We start from the raw sequence: 23,352 nt of genomic DNA on the forward strand, positions 1-23,352 counted from the left end.
TATGGCAAATCCACGGCTATAGATCGTGATCACATGTCATCCAAAGCTCAGCAAAGATAGAATTTGACAAGCGTCCATGAGCTCTCCCTGCCCAATTATGCCCATCTCGTTTCCAATCGAGCGGGAAGACCATCTGACAAGAGTCACACACCTCCAAAGCGCCATTTTTCTGGTTGAGGGAAGGCCCAAGAGAGCACTTCACTTTTGAACCGTCATTTGCGCCACCAGGCTATGGCGAAAAAAAGTCCGACAGCTACCAATACGGCCACGAAAAGTTTCCGCAAAATCGACATTGGATCGTAAGAGCTGTCCGATCGAGGGGAGGGGCGGTGCGTAGGTAAGATCGCGCGGGTCTCATGCCTCCGCGCTTCACGCCTTTGGGCAAGGTATCTGTCCACTTCTGCTGCTGCACCCTCGCGCGAGCGAGCCACGGCTTGCAGAGTCGAGGTCGCCGTCGGTGCTCGGACCAAGTATCTCGCCGGCTCTGAAATTCTGCGCGGTGGCACGGTTGGTCGGTTGATGGAGCCGTATTGGGCGAGGCTGTTTGCTTTCATGGACTCTAGAAGATCCCACCCTGGTGAGTAGGTGGTGGATGGATGGAGGGGGCTTTGGGGCGCAACGGATGTTCCGCGTCCCAACGGGGCCTCTGAACCAATGTAATCGAGCAGTTTTGCAAATGAGTCTGGCCTGAGTCTGAACCGTTCACCCGTCCTTTGCTCTCGGTAGTGGCGCTGCAGCAGCGCCCATTCGATCTGACGGGGGGACTCGGTGTTGACATAGCTCATTTTACGAAGTTCGATATCTTGGTCAAGAAAAAGCAGGATGCCGTTGTCAGGGTGGACAGGAGATGGGTGTATTGGAAGGTGAGAGGCACGAATACGCGGTATCGAAGAGTGTTCATTAAGACTCTTGCCACCGAAAGAGGTGAGCTATCACAGTTAGTATGCACCGAGAACATAGTGCTTCCAATTGAATCATTGGAGACTTACAATGAGCACAACAGCCTTTCTTTCGCGCTGGTCGGTGGCCAGAATCACAACAGGATGGTCAGAGCAGCCATCGGGGATTTCAGAACCCGAAAGCGAAAAGGGCTCGTCATCTCGCCGTTTTGGTAAATAGGAGAGTTGGCCAGGGATAAAGACTTCTGCTTCAACGTTAATTGCAGTAGGCATTGGCAAGGCTTCGGGCTCTCGACAACAGTTGGCGCAGAGTTAAATGGGATTGAAGTAAAGAGCAGCATTTGTTATATAAGTAAATGAGATATATTCGCTCGTTGAGAGTATGACTTGGCTATTTGAAAAACATGTTTTGGCATCCGAGCGCCCTGCCCCACCTGTGGCCGAGGCATCCTGCAGCAACCAATCATCGAGTGCACTCATGACGTCGCAGAGTGGCTTGTAAAAAGAAGCGCTCGCAGTACATCAGGGTTTGGAAGAAGACGTGGAGAAATCATCACCAAGACATTCAATGAAGAAGCTTTACGCTATGTTTCCCAAGCGGCGCTTTGCACCTAGCTTTGTATTACTGTCTTCTTGTCTAAAGTACCTCATTAGGGGTTTCGATACCTAATAACTCGACATTGATAGGTCTAATCTTGTAGCTGATTGGGGGGGCTTGGTACTAGTACCTTGCATTTACTCTGTTTCGTACAGAGCACATGTTGGCCAATGAAACTTACACTTAGAATCTCACGCTATCACACATGCGTCGTTGATTAATCTTTCTCCTTTCCTCAAAACCGTGACAATATCCGGGCCAGTAATTTAGAATTTCTTTTCTTCCAACGTCTAGAACCTTTATATGAATCTTCATACTCTACAGAATAGAGCTATCGTATACGTGTTGATGCACTGATAAATGAATTAAGAGGTAGCTATGAAAAATGGGTTCGGCATTTTCTAAAATTCGAAATTGCGGGGTGAACCCCCCTGTCAGTATGGGTATGAGGCCCTTTGTATCTTTGCGCCCGGGCCGTTTTCCGAGCCTTTTCTGTCACGCGCTTGGCAGCACGCGCATTGGCGCAATCTTGCATCTCCATAATTTTGATAGAGTTGAGACCATACAAGGTACCTCTGATGGGCCAAGCCTCCTTCCAAGCCTCCGTGATGAGCAGCCAATCTGCCAGGCGGAGTTATGGCCGTAGAAATGTGAAGGATTTTGGGCTGACCCACCAGTCCCAAGACACTGTGAGACGTGGTCCCAACCTCAAAAGAAGCTTGTGTTCGATGTCATAATTGGAGAAAGGTATGGTGTACAAGTCAGTTGCATCGGTCTTGCGCTTAAGGCCAAGACTCGTGACCTTCGCTGCATGGCAAGAATCTGCAGCCAGCCATTGGCTGCTAGGCTCCGAATCACTGCCACACGAAAAGAGGAGTTTCTTGGCGCTTGGGCCTGCTTTTCGTAGCGGTGGCGGCCTACCCTGCTAGCCAGGTAAGCCTTATCAATGAAATGAACACCAAAGATCTATTCGTTAAGAAAGCGATGCTATCCCTTTCCTTGTGCTCGGGAGGGCCACGCTAGTAGGAGGGGATTAATGTAGTTCCGGCCGTCTTGGCATCAAAACTGTAGTTACAAATCGAGCCCGCAAACTAGGAAAGCAGCTATCTATACCCATTAGACCCACTTTATATATATAATATTAGATCAAATTCGGGTCACCTAATTAGACTATATCGCTTAGATCTTAGATTACTATATACCGGGATTGTAGTTAGAGAGCTTTATTTCATGGCTGCGTCACCCAAATTTCTTATTCAAAACCCGAAACCGAAGTTCTGCCGCTTTTTTATAAAGCGACAATTATGTATAGCTTCAACATATCTTCATTTAACAACTACATATTCAATCGTAGAGTGCTATAGTCATATCGCACAAATCGCAATATTCTTTAGAGTGAAATACACTACTTAATAATGAAATCTAAGTCTGACGTCTAGATTAGCCAATTGATAACCCTGTCTAGCTGTTTCCGAGAGCGTGACCCTCCCAAGCACGAAGAAAGGGTAAAGGCAGCCTTTCTTGAACGGCGCAGAAAAATACCAACGCAAGCATTTCGCGGACCGTTGAAGCGGGCCGGTGAACTTCGTTCCTCGCCCACCCTCTCCAACGTCTCGTCTTATTCCGTCTGACTTGCATCAAGGCGCAATGATATATCGCTCAGCCTTACCCCCGCAGCCGAGTCGAAATAGCTGAAGTCCTTTCTCAAATAGCAGTTATACTGCCGGGCGCGTCGCTTGCGATATCGATTAGCTGAAGGGAGTACATCTCCCCACTCACGGGAGTGAGTGAATATTGGCATATACTTGAGTTACCACCTCAATACCCGAAAAAGCACTCTCTCATAGGTCGCTTACATTTCAGCCTCGCAATCGATTCTAGCTCTTTACCTAAAGCTCATTTTTCCACGGTAGAGAAGGAGGATAGCTAGAGGATTCTTCAAAGGAAAAGCCCCTGACAGCGAGCGCGAGTCTATCGAAACTGACGTGAGCCGGGCTCAATCGCCCGATGCGTTCCTCTAGGTAATCCAGTCCTCCACCCTCCCGCTCGTTTCGGGCGCAGTTCTCATGCGTGAAATCTTCAGCCTGGTCCTATCATGCATGTGCCCCACCATCTCCGCAAAAATGCAGGAAAGACGAGCTGCACTGTCTCATTTTCCCAGTTTGCAAACAAATCTCCTTAGATATTCCTCTCCTCGCAATTCGCTTTGGTGTCCTGGAATTACCTTCCTCCTGCTTTCAAACCAAGTGAACATTCAAAAGATTCATGCCAGACGAAATGAATTATCCCGACTGGCCGGCCCTTGCTCCGCCTCCCGGTGTACTTTCAAACTTCAATGATCCGAAGACTTTGTCGACCAGTCTCCTAACCGACAACGCTATCTTTCTCTCCTTGATGCTCATAGTCGTCGGAATTCGACTTTATTCTCGGGCTTTCCTGTCGCACGCCGTAGGATGGGATGACTGTAAGTGCCGAATGAAGACCTTGTGCAGTACTGGGCTTACGGTCTTGAGATATGTGTCTTCTGGCCGCGGTGAGTCTCTTTGAGAGGTACTATGACACATATTCTGACAGGTCCCATTAGCTTTGCTCAGCCGCGCATAGTTTCATGACTCTCTGGAGTGAATACTTCCGCTCTGAATATAAGACGCCGCTGACACACAGAAAGTCATTCAATATGGATTTGGGAGGCATCTGTGGGACATTCGCGCAATCACTCTGCTTCCGTCTCATCTGAAAGTAAGAGACTCGCAAATGGTACGCTCAGCTTGGGGCTGCCCGCCGCTAACACAGAATCAGCAAATGGGCTCCATGGGCATCATCGGATCCGCCTCAACATTGAGCATTAAAATATCGATCTTCTTATTCTATCTCCGCCTTTTCCGTGTGAATCAACGGTTCAGGTACTGGGTCCATTCCGGCATGCTCTTCTGCATCTTATATACGGCAACTTATTGGGCATTCCAAACCGCCAGCATAATTGAATGCAACACGCCACAGAGTCTGGACATCGCAATCTGTGCCAACAGTGACATTACTACCGTTATAGTTACCGTGATCAATGTCGTGGCCGATTTTTATGTTCTCGCTTTGCCTATTGGAATAGTCGGACGACTTAATGTTAAACGTACCAAGAAACTTGGCCTTATAGCCGTCTTTCTGTGCGGTCTTATGTATCCACCCCTGCTCATACTATTAGACCATTGGGGTCTTTGGCTAACCTCCTTCGAATAGCGCAAGTCTTGCAAACGTCGCAAAACTAATTTATGCGACTTTGCATCTCCATGACCAAGATTCCCTCTGGTCCGCTGCATTAACGACTGAATTCGCGTGAGTCACCCTTCCTGACTGTTCCATCCAAGGGTACTGACCCCACAAGTATCGTCGAGATGAACCTTGGCATCATCGCGGCCTCTATGCCAGCACTGCCGCAATTCTTTGCTAAAGCCCGGATTTTCCATGCCTCCACTTATAGCTTTTTGCATCGCTTACTCAACAGACGTGACCCGTCATCCCTCTCCTGGTTCGGTCAGTCATCAAAAAGCCTGGCTTCGGGGTACCCAGAAAGGCAGCGTGGTCCTGCTGTTCGAGGTGAGAGCGAGACTGAAGTACAGAGCTTGCCCGATATACGAGCATACACGAGGATCGACGTGAGTCATGATGACATCGACCTCGGCGGAGGACTTGCGCAGACCTAGAATTCGGACGCTACGCGGGGGGGTTGAAACTTGCTGTGTGGTGTAAAAGAACAGGGTCTTAAATATTCGTGGCGATCCCTGAGAAAGTTGTGTCAATGGAGCTCGGGTTGGTTGACACCTTGAGCACTTGGATATCCCAGGTGCTGTTCAATAGAGTTGCCTGAAGCAGATACCGTGGACAAAATTCCATCTCGGAGATGTTTCTCTATGATCACCTCGCGAGCTTCCCGTGTCATTGTGCCACATTCTTTAGTGGGGTCTGCTGTATGGCGCCGTCTTTCTAGCGGACGAGGCTCGGGGTGTCGTTACGCAAACACACTGGATACTCTTTGACCAATAGAACAGGACTAGCAAGATTAGCTAGCAGTCACGCGACTCCATCTGACGTGCCCACTACATCGTCATGCTTATCCATCGTTCGCCATCTTTTTCCTACGGGCTTCGATGTTCTCAACTCCATAGCCATGCAGGGGCGGCAACAGCCAGTAAATTCCAGAGATATTCCCCAACTCATGCCTATCTCCCGCCACAATCTTCGCGCGAGAGTCACCTTTACGGCTTGAGCTTGGACTTGCAATAACATGAAGATGGCTCGCTACACAATTACTAGTGGCATCCGTCGTGGAAAGGGCTGGAAGATCAATTTGAGATAGTAATAGAACCCTGCTTGATAGTTGACCACCTACGCTGCTCCGGGTGCTTGAAAGCCGTGTTGAGGGTATCGGCGCTTTTTGCTTCCTGGATACAGGTAGCTAGTACTATGAGGGGAATGGCTATGGTGATGGGAGACGCAGGAGCCGATATCAGGCAGTGGGCTGAGGGACTGGAAGGAGATGTTTGGGATTGGGTTGGAGAGGTGAGAGACTGTTGCTGCCGTGAAGGGGCAAGCGGTTTCTTCAAGGCTGAATTTTGAGGTTTGTGTTTCCGGAAAAACGGTGTAGATGGGATAAATCATGTAAGCTGGTGTCCGTTCGGGAGCTCCAGAGGTGATTTGAACCTCACGTAGCCCGGAGTCATGTTCAGACGACTGGACGACAAAATTGTCCTCCACTGAGAGCCAGTTTCCAGAGGAAATGTGAACCGGTCTCGCTTCCGGAGACGCAGAAAGCTTCTCCAACGCCTCAGCATCGCACAAATCCCAATCATACCCTCCAACTGCATCCACACCGCCTTCAGCTCCAGAACCGGGTTATGCGGCTGCCGCTGTCTTGCCAAACTCATTCTGATCTGCTCAAAGATGCCCGCATCCGCGGCATTCTAACCAGGCTCCACGACGGCCAGAGTTGCAGGGCGACCGTCAAAAGATGCAAACAATGGACCGCGTCCTTCGGACTTCCATTCAGGGGTGTCTATGACAATGATGAAGCCGCCAAGGTGTAGCTCGCGGCCGTGGCTCTCGGGTATCAACGCAACCGTGGGGAATTGGTCAACGAGGAGGCTGCGCTGTTGGCGGTGTTGGAGTTCCAGCTTCTGGTGCGCTATGCATGCATGTGGGGAGGGAAGAGGAGCGTAGATAGCGAAAGTAGCTTCGTAATCTGCAACTCCAACTCGCCTAGGAAAGTGGCTATGCCGATGAGATTGTCCTTGAGATTGGTGGTGGTGGAGTAGACCTGCCTGGAGAATTGCGGTAACTGAGCACTGTCATCTCCTTTCCATATGCTTTGAAAGGGGCGACCTTGATGGTCATGGGAATTGTCGAGTGCCATTCCCGCTTTGGGCGCGGCCGTGTTTCATCTCGGTCATAGACCCGTGCAACTTGTTGAGTGCCTGGCATTTTCTACCAGACACAATTGTGTAACCTTTGGGTTAGAGCTGGGAATTGAAACCAGTTACGTTTCAATCACGTAAATCATCTAGTCCAAATTACTATACTGGATCCTGTCTTGTGATTCATCATGTTGTGACTTTCAAGTTTGACACCCTCAGTAAGGACGCCTCAACGATTGATAAGCTGAATCCTAAAGCTATTATGTCGCGCGCATTCTTAATGCTGGTAAAGTTTGTATCTAATGGAAAGGAGTGACGGTGTCCTAGAACCTCAAAGACATCATATAGGGTTTCCATTCCGCGCTGTCTTTCGGGCTTTCTTCTGCGCACATCTCTCGCTTCGCGCTGCGATATTGACCTGGTGTTCGTCGCATCTGAGGTCTACCCTCTCATGCGTATGGTAACGGACCTGCTCCAGACGGTTTGTCGGGTACCAGTAAGGCCACATGGTGTCCCAGGATACCCAGCGTCATCAGTAACAGACCGCGATAAGCAAATGGTGGAACACACTGCGAAACGGAGAAGGAAAAGCAAGATCGATCGACCAATCCCAAGATACACTCAAAGTCCGACCTAGGTCGAAGAGAAGCCGACGTGGTCTGTCATACAACATCGAAGATGAACAGGGGCAATTAAGTTGCTTTTGTGCGGCATGTATCTTTTTCTCAACCTGGAGGTAAACTAGGATATCGTATCCTCCGCTCGCTTGAATCTGCAGCCACTTGTCGTGAACCGTTCTGGCATCCTATTGAGTCTGGGTAATTGCGAAGACCTCCTCCAGGAGTGCTATTCCTGGAGAGAGCCCATCGATAGATTCCCTGGTGATGGTCCGAATAAGCGTCAGCTGTGCCCCACAAGGTCGCATGGAGATCCACTCCATGGCGTAGTAGTGTTCGAAGAAAGGGTTCCCGTTCTGGCGGATTTGCAAATGAGCACAAACCTACAGCTAGGGCATGGCATGAATCTATCTTGTTGTTTTTATAGTACGCTGCGTACTGCGACTACATGTACTTCGCACCTTCCAGCGATCCTTCGTGGTAAACAAACACGGGGCAGAAAGCCGAGTCGTCATCATCTGCAAACTGTAGCAGCATTCTGAAGGTGTAAATCTTTCGCTTCGTAGTTCCTGCGCTGTCACACCTCGATGTGTGGGACCCCACTACTCGTAAGAGTTTGCTATTGGCCGACATAGCGAGTTGAGCTTTGGATGGGAATGGCTACTTACATATTGGGACATAAGATGGTGGGCTCAGATTCTCGGCCTTATTGAAGCAGCCAAGAGCACAAATCGGGCCTGTGCACCCCGCGGCGACCTATGTAGGAGTAGCTCCCATTTGACCCGGTAGTATGAAGCATGTTATAGTCTGACATGAAAGAGGGTGAATTCATATTGATCTACTGGGAACGGCGATAGTTGTCCATCGGTGAATGCGGTTTGTAGTCTTTGAATGTCGCCGTTTCTACACATGTCCTCTGCTTGTAATAGAACTGGCGATAAAGAGCTCATCACAGGATATGTTCTTAGTGACCTTGAGACTCGGCCGAAAGAATCTGGCACCCGTAGCTCCAAAGCGTCTTTCAGGAAAGATGGTCCGATAGAAGAGATACTATCCTCATATACAGGGGTTCTCCGACGATCTTAAGAATTGCCAGTGGTTTTTGACTTAGCTTCAACATTGATATTGCCCAAAATACCTTGGTATCATACTTCACTCTTTTTGTGTTTGAATGTGAAAGGACTAGCTCCTTTGAATTCCACCAAAGGCGGATGTGATTCCTCTGTGATAGTACAGTCTTCCTTCCTGCTCGAACGGTAGACTGTAGATTCCTTGTTTTGAACCAAAACATCAAAGTGGGACTTGATGTCCTGCTCCAACTCTGTGACTGGCAACTAGGCTGTGCAAGCAGCAGAATCCTTTGTGAGACTGGCACAAGTGGTTTGGATTTTATGTACACTCATGACTTTTAGTAATCTTCACCTACGTAGGCTTCTGGATACTTACTCAAGATTGTTTGAATTGATCATGGGAGCGGTCAGCAGATTCCTTGTGGACTCTCTGAGCTGAATCTGGAATTTCCGAATCTGATCCTTCTCCGTAAAAAGCTTCATGGCCGCCAATCTCCTTTGCATGAGGCTTTGGTAGTTCAAGGAGATTGTGAACACGTCCACTGACTTTGCAAGCACCCCAAATCTGCTTTCGCAGACTTTCATTGCGCTGCTGATGCGCTGCGAATTGGGTAAAGGTGCACAAGAAGTCTGTTGATGAACGAAGTCCTGGACTTCTGCCATGTTTTGCTGTACTCTACCTGGTCGAGAGTCAGCAATCTCAAGTAATTCGCTTCGTGCATCGTGAAGGCTGCGTAGGAACTTGCTGATATCGTAGGCAGTTGCTATGAGCTGAACCACTGCAGAAGCGCCAGATATGGCATCCATAGCACTATCGTGAAAGTACTTAGACTACAAGTAGTAGTCTTGTCTGTCTTTGGAAGGGAGATCGATGTTCGAGAGACCGTGGAGGGGATAACGCTGCGCTGAGGCATTTGATCTTGACATTACCAGCAGAGCGGCTCTTTTGCCGGTACGACATTCTGGACTTAACAACAAGCAGATGAGCGATAGACAATTGCATCCTGATTCGGCAAACCAGTGTCGTGGGATCTACCCATGCAGCGGCATCCACTCATCATTGCAAACGAGTCCGAACTTGCAGAAACACTGGCTCGTTCAGGAGAAGTGACCGTAATCCGTACTGTGGGCATCTTCAAGGGCAGAAAGCACACAGCCTGCCAGGCCACGTTACCGAAAGCATAACGGATCACGCCAGCGCGAGAGCCTGGTACGTCATGGAACGGCAGACTTGATGCACATGATTCATTCAGAAGGGGTGGAACTCAAGGCTGAAAGTAATTGACGATGCTCTCCTGACTAACGAAGAACGGAGTGGTACTCCGTATAAGCTCGAAAGAAACCAGAAATTCGGTTTGCCTTTTCAAGACAACTCGTCCACCAATATGAGGATGCCGAGGGAGGGCAACCGAAGATCCAAATCAGAACACTGGAGTCTAAGCTCATGTATCATCGGATCCATCCCGACGAGATGCTCGTGAATTGATTTGGTCAGGCGAAGTGTGGTTCTGCCCAAGTAAATCCTGCTCTGACAACAGGATGGACCGAGCCAAGCGCCAATGTACCCAGTCAGATCTATTCCCTGGCTGCACTTTCCTTTCAGCACTTCCTGCGAGTCATTAGTTGCTGCAAAGCATCTAGGTTCCAGCTCAGCTCATGACATCCCAAAAATATGCGCAAATGCAAGGTCACAGGTGAGATGATAGGGCTGCTAGCGCCGATCTTCGGACAGACTTGGCGCCCAGTCTCGTACAATTGGTGTCCGCCTTTTACTACTCCTCGACGCTTTGACTTTCGAAGCAAATCACTTGGGCTCGACATCCAGATGGGAGACAGCGGGGGAGGCACCGAGGTCACATACGATTCGCTGGAGCATGTCCTGAGGAATGATACCAAGGTCAAAGTCGCCGGCGTCGACATCGATGGCGTCCTCCGCGGCAAGCTCATGTCCAAGAAGAAGTTCCTGGGAATCGCAAAGGATGGCTTCGGCTTCTGCTCTGTCATTTTCGGCTGGGACATGCACGATCAGACGTACTTCAAGGAATTGAAGATCAGCAATGCCGAAAATGGGTACCACGACATCATTGCCGTGCCGGACTTGAGCAGCTTCAGGAGAATACCTTGGGAGGATGATGTGCCCTTCTTCCTCGTCAGCTTCCTCGATCCGGACCATCGAGGTCCAGTCAGTGCCTGTCCGAGAGGTCTGCTCAAAACCGCGGTCGAGAAGTTGGAAAAGCAAGGCCTGGGGGCGATGGCTGGAGGTGAGAGATCTGGACCCATTACGGATATCATTGTGCACAGGAAGTCCTGACTTTGTGCTGCCGGACTCCGCTGACCTGGCACCCAATAGCTGAGTACGAGTTCTTCCAATTCAGAGCGCCTGTCAACAACGCGATAGATCCCAAAGAACGCAACTCGTCCTCTACCGCAAAGTTCCTCCAGGAGAACTCGCACAACGCGCTTCCACCTCTCACAGAAGGCATGTTTGGCTACAGCCTGACGAGGCCAGTCCATAATCAAGAGTACTACTATGGCATCTACGACGCTTGCGAGAAATTCGGGTGCGGGATTGAAGGCTGGCATACAGAAAGTGGTCCTGGAGTCTTTGAAGCAGTATGGAAGCCTTCTATTCAACATAGACCCCGAGCTCATGATTATACCAGGCCCTTGAATTTGGGGAGGTCAAGCAGATGGCGGATAAAGCTGGGCTGTTCAAGTCGGTGATGCCCGGAGGCCCTCCACATTCCCGCACTGCTAAGGACCATTCAGATACGTCGTCAAATCCTTGGGCAGTAAATTTGGCATCACCCCCTGCTTCATGGCCAAACCCCGAGAAGGCCTTCCTGGCAATTCTGGCCATATGCACCTGTCGATCGTTGACAAATCAGGCAAGAACATGTTCTATCGCGGGTCGAAGGATCCCCACCCTCCATATCAGGACCTTGAATACCTCTCTGATATGGGACGTCACTTCCTAGCTGGTCTATTAGATGGGTTACCAGATGTCATGCCTATTGTTGCGCCCACCATCAACTCTTACAAGCGACTCGTCGAGAACTTCTGGGCCCCTGTGACCGTATCATGGGGACTGGAGCATCGAGCTGCTTCAATACGACTGATAGCGCCACCCACCGCAAGTGCAAAGGCTACGAGGTTCGAAGTACGTGTTGCCGGCGCGGACGCCAATCCCTTCCTCGTGCTGGCAGCCATTCTCGCCCTCGGTTGGCGCGGCGTGGAGAAGAAGCTGGAGATCAAAGTGCCGCCTCTGGGCAAGGGGCAGAATGTCGGAGGTGCATCAGATCAAGGGGTGCGCCTTGCAAAAGGATTGAAGGAGGCTACGGTGCAGATGATGAGGCAGGAGAGTGTGGCCAGGGAAGTCTTTGGGGATGAGTTTGTGGAGCACTTTGGAGGCACGAGAGAACATGAGATCAGGCTATGGGACGAAGCCGTCACTGATTGGTAAGTGTAGCATGCGAGAGGCTTGCACAAGTGCTGACAAAACAACGCAGGGAATTCAAAAGATACGTTGAGACGGTTTGAAGACGAGGTGTGAAGCCTGAGTCGTTTTGATCACATCCCTGACTCTCTATTGGCTTCTGATTTTCTTGGGAGTCCTGGAATTCATGTTTGGGTAGTTCAAGGCTCCGATGATACCCTGACAGGCGTCCAGGCGACCAATTGATAAGTAGGTACTTTGTGCGAAAAAGATCGGACGGTGCGCGACATGAAGCTTGATGCAAGGTCCACTTAATGATCAGATGTGCTTTTGTGCTTGGTTTTCAATTGAGCTCTCTGCAGCAGTCGGATCAATGATGTCGGAGACATAACTCGTACATTCCGCCGCCAACCGATTCGTCATCATTACCCAAGACCTTAGTCAGAAAAAAAAAGACAAAATACCGCCTTTCGGAAGTGGACTATGCCTTTTTATTTTTACCCCTCCATTTCAAACTCCGGTCTTTTGGTGGGGCATTGACTTTTCTCCAACAACAACAATTCCATTACGACTTAAAATCTCTCACTCCTACAACTACTCTTCCTAACCTCTCAAACATCAAGTTTGCAACCTCCCATTTCCCTCTCTCTCTCCCTCGCTCCCAAGGATTCAAACTCCAGCCTTAAACCTCGCGACCTCATCAAAGCAAGTCAATTGATTGACAACCGCCATCATGCCCATCGAACCCCCCAAATCCGACTCCCTCAAGGAGCTCTTCAGCCTCAAAGGCAAAGTCGTCGTCGTCACCGGCGCCTCGGGCCCCACCGGCATCGGCACCGAAGCCGCGCGCGGGTGCGCCGAAATGGGCGCCGACGTCGCCATCACCTACTCCTCCCGGGCCGAAGGCGGGATCAAGAACGCCAAGGAGCTCGAGGAGAAGTACGGCGCCAAGGCCAAAGCCTACAAGTGCAACGTGGGCTCCTACGCCGACGTGGAGAAGCTGATCAGCACCGTCATCGCCGACTTCGGCCGCATCGACGTCTTCATCGCCAACGCGGGCCGGACGGCCGACGCCGGCATCCTCGACTCGAGCGTCGAGGCGTGGAACGAGGTCATCGCGACGGACCTGACGGGCACCTTCAACTGCGCCCGCGCCGTCGGGCTGCACTTCCGCGAGCGCAAGACGGGCTCCCTCGTCATCACCGCCAGCATGTCCGGCCACATCGCCAACTACCCGCAGGAGCAGACGTCCTACAACGTCGCCAAGGCCGGCTGCATCCACCTGACCAAGTCGCTGGCGAACGAGTGGCGCGACTTCGCCCGCGTCAACTGCATCTCCCCGGGCTACATCGACACGGGCCTCTCCGACTTTGTCGACCAGAAGGTGCAGCAGATGTGGCATGACATGATCCCGCTCGGCCGCGACGCCAAGGCCAAGGAGCTCAAGGGCGCCTATGTCTATTTGGCGAGCGACGCCAGTTCGTACACGACGGGGGCTGATATCGTCATTGATGGCGGGTACACTACGAGGTAGAGGGTGGCGGTGCTGCTGCTGCTGATGCTCATTGCTTGGCATGACTTGATCTGCATCCGGACTGGATGGTGGGTTGAGGAGGATCAAGATGGCAAATTGCACGTGGACAGATAGAAAATGAAAATCCGATCTACGCCCATTGTCCTCTCCCCATGCTGTGCAACTGCTACTCCTCCCCGTGTACAAGGGTCACCTCTAGCTTGCGGATTCTCAAGTTAGAGAGCCAGAAACCTTGCTCTCATGGTCCAAAAGTATATGCTCAGCCCGTGATGCACGTTGACCATCGTAATTTCCCAATCATTACCAACGACACACATCAGTTGATGATTCCATTGAAAGGGGACCTAATACATCAGTATTTGGTAGAAAAATAGCAGTATATGTTTGAAACATCAGGTCAATGTCAAAGCTTACTAGACAAGCATTGAGTCATCAAATGAGTGAATTAATCTCCTCATGTATGTACATAGCTAGTTCGAATGGTTTGCAGATGCCTGTCCCTGCCCTCCATCACATTTTCAGAGCCTAGCTTTTCCCGTCGTAAATCCATCACTGTACCAAAGTCAGTCCGACTCTCCGGTATACCCGCCACACCCGTAGAACGGACTCAACACACTCACGAACCTTCCACATACTCACAGATGCTGGTGGTAAAAGTCGAGCAACACTTGATAACCACGCTCATATTCCTTCTTGACCTTTTCATCCTCGAGGTCGCCTCGAGCGGCCATCCATCCGTGGATCTGGTCGCTGAAGGTCTCAATGTGGTTCTCCACGCTCAACGTCTTCCCAAACTCCTTGACTGCATTCGCGTCCTCGTCGCCGGATGCGAGCATGCAGAGGGGAACTTTGATGCCCTTGGCGTCGGCCGGGTCGACCATTGCGGGGTGAACTTCGGCGACGGCGGAGAAGGAGGTGCCGGGTTGAGCGGTCAGGGAGACGATCTGTCGCACAGGATCAGTCATCCACGTTCAAAGTCCAAGGACAAGAACACCGCGGAAGAATCTCACCTTCCCGCCCCAGCACATGCCCAAACTGCCCCACTTCTTGATCCCCGTCGCCTGCTTCTCAATCTCCCGCAGCAACCCCGGCACCTTCTTCGCCGTTTCTGGCGGGCTCGCGGGGCCCGCGAAGAAATCTCCAACCTTCTTCTTCTTCTCGTCCGTGTCGGGCGGGAAGTCGCTGTGCGGGAGGGGTTTGCCGAGGAAGAAGTCGGGCATGAAGACTTGGTATTGGTGGCCGGAGTCGGCGTGGGCGAGGATGTCGGCGCCTTGGATGGCTTGGGGGGAGAAGCCGAAGATGTCGTAGATGATGAAGATGGCGGAGGAGGCGTTGGAGGGGCCGGTGGCGTAGCACTGCATGCCGTTGAGGTCGATGTATTTGCCCTTCTCCTTGTAGCCCTTGGAGACGGCGGGAGGGACATTGCAGCAGGCCTTGCTGTGTCCTTGTTGTGCTTCCATGGTGGATTTGTATCTGTGCGGTACTGTAATTGCTCTGAGTGTGAACGGGGGTTTCAATGAGATTAACGGTCGAAGAAGGGTGGGGAAAGACTTGTATATCATGGATTTGTGGAATCTGAAGTCATTTTTACAATCATTGGCGGGGTTTCCAAACGTCATCGAAAAACAACGGAAATAACCATCTCAATTGCCGAAGCTAGAGTACTCGTAGCGTCGATCTTAGGGCTAGGTCTATACGAGCCACTCGGGGCCATCTTTCCGCCGTCTTGATGTCCAAACTTCATCATTCTCTACTTTACCAACCTTGCCCCAAGATCGTGGCCTATGATAACATATTGAAGTAAAGAATGGTAAAGAGCCCTTGTCATTCTACCATTTCTGACAGCTTTTCCTCAAATCCATCGCAGGTGTTACATGACATTTTTGGAGCTTTCTTTTTGGTGAATAGCCTTCCTAGACGGCGTTGTTCGGTGTCTGGTATGTTTGTTAACGTCTTTTAACATCTCATAATGATCTGTTGCCTCAAGAATGCATCAATTCGGGTTGTTTGTCCCCAATATGACGTTCAGCATCTCCGACCCAGAGAGACTTCATCTCCACTCCACTGGTGCGAGGCCACTATGGAGTCCAACCTACGCTTCAAAGTGGCTCTGGGTTCCTGCGTGGCTTGCTTGTTGGATTCAGAAATTGGCGACAAGCACAGCTGTCACCCCAGAAATCAGTTCAAAGAGTATGAAGATCTGGAGTCTCTATTTACTCGATGTCATCATCGGCCGAAGATATTCTGAGCTTGATCGATGGTAATGACGCCCTTATACTGATCCTGCTGCAATAACAACCAGCTGAAAGTACACGACGGGCGAACTATATCTAAAGGGGAACTGACAAATCTACGGTTATGTCAGCGTGTCTAGTTCCTTCATATTCTATGCATGCGTTCCTTCTACATCCTTCCATGCATATTCCATCATTGTTCCTTTCATGTAGCTAGCCATAGATAGCAATACTTTATTCTTCATCAGCTATATAATAGCTGATAACCTCACCACTAAATCTATACGCTTTCTATTATTACCACTACTATGCTACGCTGAGAGGTTATAAATCTCTAATTAATGCTGGTGATATATTAACATTCCAATTATATTAAAAAAATTTAAAAAAAAATATACGTCCTTCTAGCCATAATAGGTAAATTAGAATAATAAGACGATAAAGGCTAATAGCCTATCACACTTATATTAGAGAAGTTATAGAAATTATATAATCTACGAATCTAGAAGATAAATTAAATAAAGCCTAAATAATTATAATTTAAGAAGATCTTTAAATTCGCTATACTCTTATCGATAGTTAATATCTCTATACTTAAGAGAGTATTTAATTAAGATTACTAATATTAAATAATATATAATTACTATTAGATAATTAAAATATACTTAATTCTTACTAAAATATTAACTTAGTTATAAGGGAACGAAGAGTATAATAAATAAGAGTTCGCTAATTTATAAATTGAAGGTAATATTCGTATATCTCTTAAGTTAGATAATTATATCTATATCGTAGATATTTATAATATATATAATATAATTAAAGTACTCGAAGATATATATAAATTTAAAGAATATATCTTTCATAAAGTATTATAAAGAATTATTAGCTATATAAGCTTAGCTAACTATAAAGAAATTACTAAGTATATTAAGATAATTAAAAAGATTAAAATAAAACTCGCTAAGTTAGATTATTAATATACGTGAAAGATTATAATATTCTTCCTTTATAAACTTCTCTTCTCTTATAAATTATTTATAAAAATCGTCTTAAATAGTCGAGGTAAAGATGTTAAGAAAAGACTATTAAAATCGAATTTCGACTATATTATTAAATAACTTCTTAATAGAGAACGTCGTTAAAAATTAACTAGTATTAATAACTTTAATAGCAAAGTTATATTTACAAATAATAAGAATAAGAGAAACTGTCACGGAAAGCGTGCCTTATCGCTAACCGTAGCGCCAAAAGCGCCAAAAGAGCGCGGACCCCTACCTAAACAGCAAGAATCCCCTAAAGCACACTAAATCCGTAACAATTACACACTTCGAAAAATGGCGCATATCCCCATGCGCTGGCCTACACGCATATCGTATTTAGGAACTTCCTAGATGTGACCCCGTAAGCTACTTACGGCCTGATGCGAGGGAAGGCACGAGGAAAGGCACGAGGATTATGAGTCTCTACCAAATCCTCACCGAACCCCAATGCTAAGTAATCTATTCAGACTGTCTAGGTTACACCCGGAATCGAACCGATATTACTATTATTTATTACGGGAAAGCGTGTCTTATCGCAAACCGTTACACCAAAGCGTTAAAAGAGCGTGGACCCCTGTCTGAACAGCAAGAATCCTCTAAAGCATACTAAATCCGTAACAGAAACGACGGTAAAGATCGTAATAATAATAATAATAATAATTATAATATTATTCTTAAGTCTAAATATAACGACTATAATTTACGTTATAATAGAATCTACTAACTATTTAATCTCGATTAGACCTCCGCTAAGTAAGTTAAAAAGAATAAGAATTATATTAAGAAATTTAAGAAGAAGAAGAAAACTAGTAAGCTTACTACCTTTATCGAATCTATTAAAAAACTAAAAATAGTAAAGGCGGCTTATATGAAGGCTATTACGATATTATATAATAACGACTAATATTTTAATAATATAGTCTTATTTCATATAATATATTCCGAAGCCTATTTCGTTAAGAAATTAATATTTCTCGAAAATCTTATCTTAGTTGAGACTGCTAACGAAAGAATATTAAAGGCTACTACTGTGGATAATACTTTACTAAAAACTCTTATCGAGAATAACGACGATGAGAATAAAGAATATATACTTATACTTATAAACGTCTACTATATCGAAGATCTATCTATAAATCTACTCTTTCTAGATACGTTTTAATATAATAATCTTACTTATATCGAAAAGGGGGATTATCTAAGAATCTATAACGATAATAATATTATTATTTTTAAGAAAAAATTAATAAATATACTTTATAAGCTAAGATTTATATTATTTAAATCTATAATAGCTAAAGAGATTACTATAATCGCGATTATTAAGAAAACTAATTATCGTAAGATAATAGTTATTAAATAATATTAAGTATTAAATTATCTAAATTTTAATAATATTATTAGATTATTAGCTATAATAGAGGAAATGAAAATTATAGGTAATATTAAAAGATAATTTTATAAGTTATATATCTACGGAAAATAGAAGAAGACTTTAGATTATAAATTAATAATTAAGATAGAAAATACTTTTAATAGTATTTATATAGATCTCTTTAGTAATGAATTAATATTATCTCGCTTTAAAGGAGATTACTACTATTACTTTATAAAGATTAATTAAAAGACTTATTTTCGATAGATAGACTTCTTAAAAACTAAGAACTAGATATTTAAGTTACTATAGAACTTTATTATTATAATTAAGACGCAGTTTCATATTATCTTTAAGTATATTTATTCTAATAACGATAGTAAGTATAATAACGAAAAAATTTAAGACTAGTTAGCCTCTTAAGATATACGATAAGAGTTAACTATATTCGATTTATCTGAATAGAATAGCATTGATAAGCGTATTAATGGTATTCTTATTTAGAAGGTATATACCCAGTTGATAGCTGTAGATCTATTACCAGGCCTATGAGCTGAGGTAATTAGAATAGCTGTTCTAAATATAAATTACTTACTTACGGCCCTATTAAGAAAGATAGCTATGACACGCACAACGGTGATGATGTAGAATGCATGGCTGCTTCTGATGCTGCTCAGGATATGATATGGATATGATACATCCTACTAGAGCTAGGACAACAGCTGGACGGACCGTCTACAATACAGTATAACAACAAGGGAGCCATCGATCTGGCAAAGAACCCTGTAGACCACAAGAGATCACGCCATATCGACATCAGCTACCATTTTATACGCGAATTAATAATTAATTAAACGCTAAGATATAAATATATATCTACGAAGGATATAAAGATTGATGGCCTTATCAAAGTATTAATTATTATAAAATTTAATAACTTTATCGAGATAATAGGGTTAATGAATAAAGATTTAGGCTAATAAACTAGAATAATATATAATTCGGCCTTAGAATAGAGGTATTTGGATGTTATTAGATAGGGGGAGTGTTAGCGTGTTTAGTTCCTTCATGTTCTATATATATATTCCTTCTACATCCTTCCATATATATTTCATTATTATTCCTTTCATATAGCTAGCTATAGATAGTAGTGCTTTATTCTCCATCAGCTACATAATGGCTGATGGCCCCACCACTGAATCTACACGCTTTCTATCACCACTGCTGTGCTACGCTGAGAGGTTATGCAGCACTCTAAGGAAAAGCTTGCCGCCCCGCCGAACAATGTGCCTGCGATAGATGCATCACATCGCAATGGACTTAAACAAATTCATTGATGCGAGTTGCTGACAAGACATTCGTTTCGGTGCTGCTGCATACTAACCGACCGAACAATACCACCAAACCACATTACGCGCCTGAGAGGGCCACGCTCGATCCAATCTCACCGTTCTCGAGGTCGAGATCGAGACACTAAAAATGTCGTTCAATAGTGAACTGCTCTTCTGTTCCTGAAAGTCAAGACTGGACTGAAATCAAGATGGCTCAGGATGTTGAAAAGGGGAGCCCCGAACAAAAAGCATCATTTCACAAACTCTGCTTCACAATTCCGAAACGTTGCCTCCTGAACAGTAACATAAATTTTGCAGCTTCCGCCGCTTTGAAGGCCTCTCATCACCGTACTGCCAAGCCTCAAGGGGCCAGTTGCCCAAATGCCAAAACATACATTTCTAGTCTTTCGTCTTGTGGTGAGGCAGCTGGGGACGATGGGGATGGTGATGGGGTTGAGGATATTGATGATGATGGTGGTGTTCGGCAGGAGGTAGAGGCGTAGTCTCCGGGGGTGCGGGCGGAGGCTGTGGCGGTGAAGGCGTAGGCTCTGGTGGAGGTGGAGGTGGAGGTGGAGGTGTGGGTGTGGGTGTGGGTATGGGTGAGGGTGAGGGTGAGGGTGCGGGTATTGGTACATAATGCGGTGGTTCAGGGGGCGGGCCCTGGGGTGGGGCCGGCGGGTTCGCGTTCGAAGCCCGTTCTCGTTCCACATCTTCCATATCTTGGAGCCTATCAATTTCCTCTCCCATGCGACGCACGTCCGACCGGAATTTCTCTCGATCCACCCCCTTTGGAAGCTTCCCCTTTCTGAGTTCTCTAGTCGGCGTTCCTCGATAGTCGACAAGATCACCGTTGTGATCGAAGTTCCAATCCGTCAACGGCTGGTTTTGAAGACCTACAGCTGCCGCCTCGGCGTCCTTGAAGTATCGAAGTCGCTGGCTCCAAACATCCTCGCCGTATTTGGTGACATAGACTATTTTGGCGTCAAGCGGCAACGTTCGATATCTCCCGGGGACCAGGCGGACAAGGTCCAAATGGTCAAATCGACCTTGCAGATGTAACGCTTTTGGAAGTGGTGGTAATTCGTTAGCAAGTCTGATCGATTCTTCGGTCGCTGGAGGAGGCGGGTCGGGTCCTGGTGGCGGATCCGGTGCGGCAGGCGTGTTTGGACCGGATGGTGGGTTTGGATCTGAAGGCGGATTTGGTTTCGACGGAGGATTTTGTCCCGGTGGCGGATTTGGATCTGACGGTGGTATTGGATCTGATGGTGGGATTGGATCTGACGGTGGGTTTGGATCTGACGGCGGGTTTGGGTCTGATGGCGGGTTTGGATCTGATGGCGAATTTGGTTGTGACGGAGGATTTTGTCCCGGTGGCGGATTTGGATCCGACGGTGCCTCAGGTCCTGAGGGCGGATCTGATCCGGGAGGCGATCCTGGCCAATCTATACAAAACGGAATCCCAGTACAAGGATGTGGTAGGGAAGGAATGCCCTGTGACTGGTTAGCAGACTTCTCTTTTCAAAACATAGCAGTCGATCCTACCTCACTACTCCAGATACTCTCCCCACTCTCTTCAACGGCGCGGATGCTGTTCACCTGCTCTGTGGTCAGTATGCCAGGTTTTCTACCCTGTTCCATCAAAATCCTCCTCTCGACGAACAAATCCCAAGCTCTTTGCTGCCTCGAAAGCTTATCCAAAAATTCGACCCGTTGGGCCCTTTTAAGAGAACGCGCTATGCTGGCAGCACTCTCGCCAGGTTTCGTCTTCGCCAGCTCTCCAAGAAACTGCCTCAGTGCCACTCCAATTCCTGCTCCGCCTACCACTGAAGGAGCGATGATCTCAGCGAGTTTGGCAATATGATCATTGGCTGGCGGCGCGCCAGGTGCAAATGTAGCTATGCTAGGCTTGGTCGCCGAAGGTAAGTGGCCCTTGGATTTGGCTATGCTAGGCTTGGTCGCCGAAGGTAAGTGGCCCTTGGATTTGGCTATGCTAGGCTCAGTCGCCGAAGGTACGGGGTCCTTGGACTTGGCTATGCTGGACTCGGTCGCGGAGGATGTAGGGTTTTTGCGTCTGTTCGAGGACGAAGCTATGCTAGACTCAGTCACCGAGGATGAGGGGCCCTTGGAGGTCGACGACGCTGCCGTGGATGAGGAGTCCTTGGAGGTCGACGACGTTGCCGTGGATGAGGAGTACTTGGAGGTCGACGACGTTGCCGTGGATGAGGAGTTCCTGGAGGTCAACGATGCTGCCGTGGAATTGGCAAAGACAAACCGGGTCATAGTTGTAGTTGTCGAAACGATAGCGGTAGCATTGGCAGGCCCAGGCGATGATAATACCCAGGGTGACGTGATGAACTTCGAGGCTGTTATTGCACCTGAAGTCGCGTTCAAAGCTAGGCTGGTGGTGGTGTCGAGCGAGGTGGCTGTTGGAGAGGCAGAGACTGATGCGTTGGTAGGTCCACTAGTTGAAGAGACCAGGGTAACGGCAGTACTAGCAACTTGGACGGAGACTGTCGAAGCAGAAGCTACCATCCAGGGGTTCAGCGATATACAAACATTAAGGATGAGGGTCCCAAAGCGGGAGCCATTCATGAGTACCATCATGGCAGGTCTCCGGAGCGCTTGTGATATCAGTTACTGCGATCTTGGGCGCTGATGAGACTGCGATAGAGCATTTCAGAAGCCTGCAGCTTTTGCTACCAGGTAGGAAGAAAAAGATGGTGAAAGGTGCTTAATGAGATGAAGAGGATTGGAACTCTGAACAAGGAAAATGATCTGGAACAAACCGCAACAAAGTGCCCCACACAGGTCATTCCAGGAAATCGTCGTGTTCCGATAAGCTGAATGTCCAGAGAAAATACCCAGCCGCAACACATAAGAGGAGATATCAACAATCTGCAACATACTTGCAATGAATGGTCCAATCACGAGGCAGTCCCAAGACATGATGTTCTAAAAATGGATAGTCAGGAAGGAGTTCTGAGGACTGTGAGGATTACATTGAGCCAATATGAGCAACCTAAATGATCCTTATCGAAGCTTTCCCACAGATCGTCCTATCGACCGGCTCACTCCAGGCCTCTGACGGATTGCCATAGGAACCTCAGCGACCGTGCGCAGATGTGGATCTCGCATTGAGATGAAATGCGCAGGGTAAGACTCCACTCATTTGATGATTCCTGCGCCATCAAGTACCGCTGGCCTTCTTATCGGACCTCGATTGTAAAAGGACAGACTGTAGTATTATAATGCGAGGACCTTTTCAGAATAGCGAATGCCTGATCTCCACGGGATGAAACAAGCTTGGAAACAATGACTGCGCAGTGACAAGGCACAGACGGTAAAAAGAAATTTCGCAATGCTGTCCAACAACATTAATTTTTCAAGAATGGAAAGTAGCTTGAAGTAAAGATTGATTGCAGTTATAGACGTGTACATTTTGCGTGTAGATGAAAAGGCGCTCGATTTGAGGTGATTATAATCATCGTTTTGGACGATATTGTCACTTGCTATTTGTCATGTCTTAACTTCCAAGAGATTATAAAGATTTTCAAGATACGGTATGATCTTAGTAACGCTGATGGAAGCTACAGGCTCAGGCTGACTTGACCATGTCGGCTCTTGTTAGTTGAAGACGACGCCCCGTATTGCAAGGTCAGTGACGTAAAGATGAGTTGCAGCCCGCAGGGCAGATATATATATGATTCTAGAATGCAGCCGGTGTCACTCCCAACTTTTCCAGCACCAGGTAACAGTCGATTGGCCGAAAGTATATCAAGGTAAGAAAGTATAAGTGTGAAAGTTCATACC

At 47.3% G+C, this 23,352-nt stretch overlaps 7 protein-coding genes across 7 annotated transcripts; 3 read left to right on the top strand and 4 right to left on the bottom strand.

Moving 5' to 3' along the window:
- Window positions 1–212: 212 nt before the first annotated feature.
- Window positions 213–1,172, bottom strand: HO133_003974 (uncharacterized protein; the record flags this gene model as incomplete). The annotated part of the gene is made up of 2 exons (XM_037294893.1): window positions 213–929; window positions 990–1,172. 2 exons carry the CDS (start codon window positions 1,170–1,172, stop codon window positions 213–215), a joined length of 900 nt encoding a protein of 299 aa, XP_037148940.1.
- A 2,590-nt stretch (window positions 1,173–3,762) lies between these two features.
- HO133_003975 (uncharacterized protein) lies at window positions 3,763–5,195 on the top strand (the record flags this gene model as incomplete). The annotated part of the gene is made up of 7 exons (XM_037294894.1): window positions 3,763–3,961; window positions 4,011–4,030; window positions 4,082–4,118; window positions 4,166–4,236; window positions 4,297–4,670; window positions 4,732–4,827; window positions 4,877–5,195. 7 exons carry the CDS (start codon window positions 3,763–3,765, stop codon window positions 5,193–5,195), a joined length of 1,116 nt encoding a protein of 371 aa, XP_037148941.1.
- Window positions 5,196–8,664: 3,469 nt separating this feature from the next.
- On the bottom strand, window positions 8,665–9,396 carry HO133_003976 (uncharacterized protein; the record flags this gene model as incomplete). Its single annotated transcript, XM_037294895.1, is given in 3 exon segments — window positions 8,665–8,840; window positions 8,946–8,953; window positions 8,966–9,396. The coding sequence occupies 3 exon segments, from the start codon at window positions 9,394–9,396 to the stop codon at window positions 8,665–8,667; spliced, it is 615 nt and encodes a 204-aa protein (XP_037148942.1).
- A 1,018-nt stretch (window positions 9,397–10,414) lies between these two features.
- On the top strand, window positions 10,415–12,129 carry HO133_003977 (uncharacterized protein; the record flags this gene model as incomplete). Its single annotated transcript, XM_037294896.1, has 5 exons — window positions 10,415–10,850; window positions 10,940–11,202; window positions 11,253–11,305; window positions 11,359–12,048; window positions 12,099–12,129. The coding sequence occupies 5 exons, from the start codon at window positions 10,415–10,417 to the stop codon at window positions 12,127–12,129; spliced, it is 1,473 nt and encodes a 490-aa protein (XP_037148943.1).
- Window positions 12,130–12,758: 629 nt separating this feature from the next.
- HO133_003978 (uncharacterized protein) lies at window positions 12,759–13,559 on the top strand (the record flags this gene model as incomplete). The annotated part of the gene is made up of 1 exon (XM_037294897.1): window positions 12,759–13,559. One exon carries the CDS (start codon window positions 12,759–12,761, stop codon window positions 13,557–13,559), a length of 801 nt encoding a protein of 266 aa, XP_037148944.1.
- Window positions 13,560–14,194: 635 nt separating this feature from the next.
- HO133_003979 (uncharacterized protein) lies at window positions 14,195–15,019 on the bottom strand (the record flags this gene model as incomplete). The annotated part of the gene is made up of 2 exons (XM_037294898.1): window positions 14,195–14,503; window positions 14,570–15,019. The coding sequence occupies 2 exons, from the start codon at window positions 15,017–15,019 to the stop codon at window positions 14,195–14,197; spliced, it is 759 nt and encodes a 252-aa protein (XP_037148945.1).
- Window positions 15,020–19,941: 4,922 nt separating this feature from the next.
- HO133_003980 (uncharacterized protein) lies at window positions 19,942–21,407 on the bottom strand (the record flags this gene model as incomplete). The annotated part of the gene is made up of 3 exons (XM_037294899.1): window positions 19,942–21,033; window positions 21,085–21,259; window positions 21,364–21,407. 3 exons carry the CDS (start codon window positions 21,405–21,407, stop codon window positions 19,942–19,944), a joined length of 1,311 nt encoding a protein of 436 aa, XP_037148946.1.
- Between the last annotated feature and the right edge of the window lie 1,945 nt (window positions 21,408–23,352).

The sequence above is a fragment of the Letharia lupina genome (genome assembly GCF_014066315.1).
Source record: "Letharia lupina isolate WasteWater1 chromosome Unknown contig_19, whole genome shotgun sequence".
Classification (NCBI taxonomy): Eukaryota; Fungi; Ascomycota; class Lecanoromycetes; order Lecanorales; family Parmeliaceae; genus Letharia; species Letharia lupina.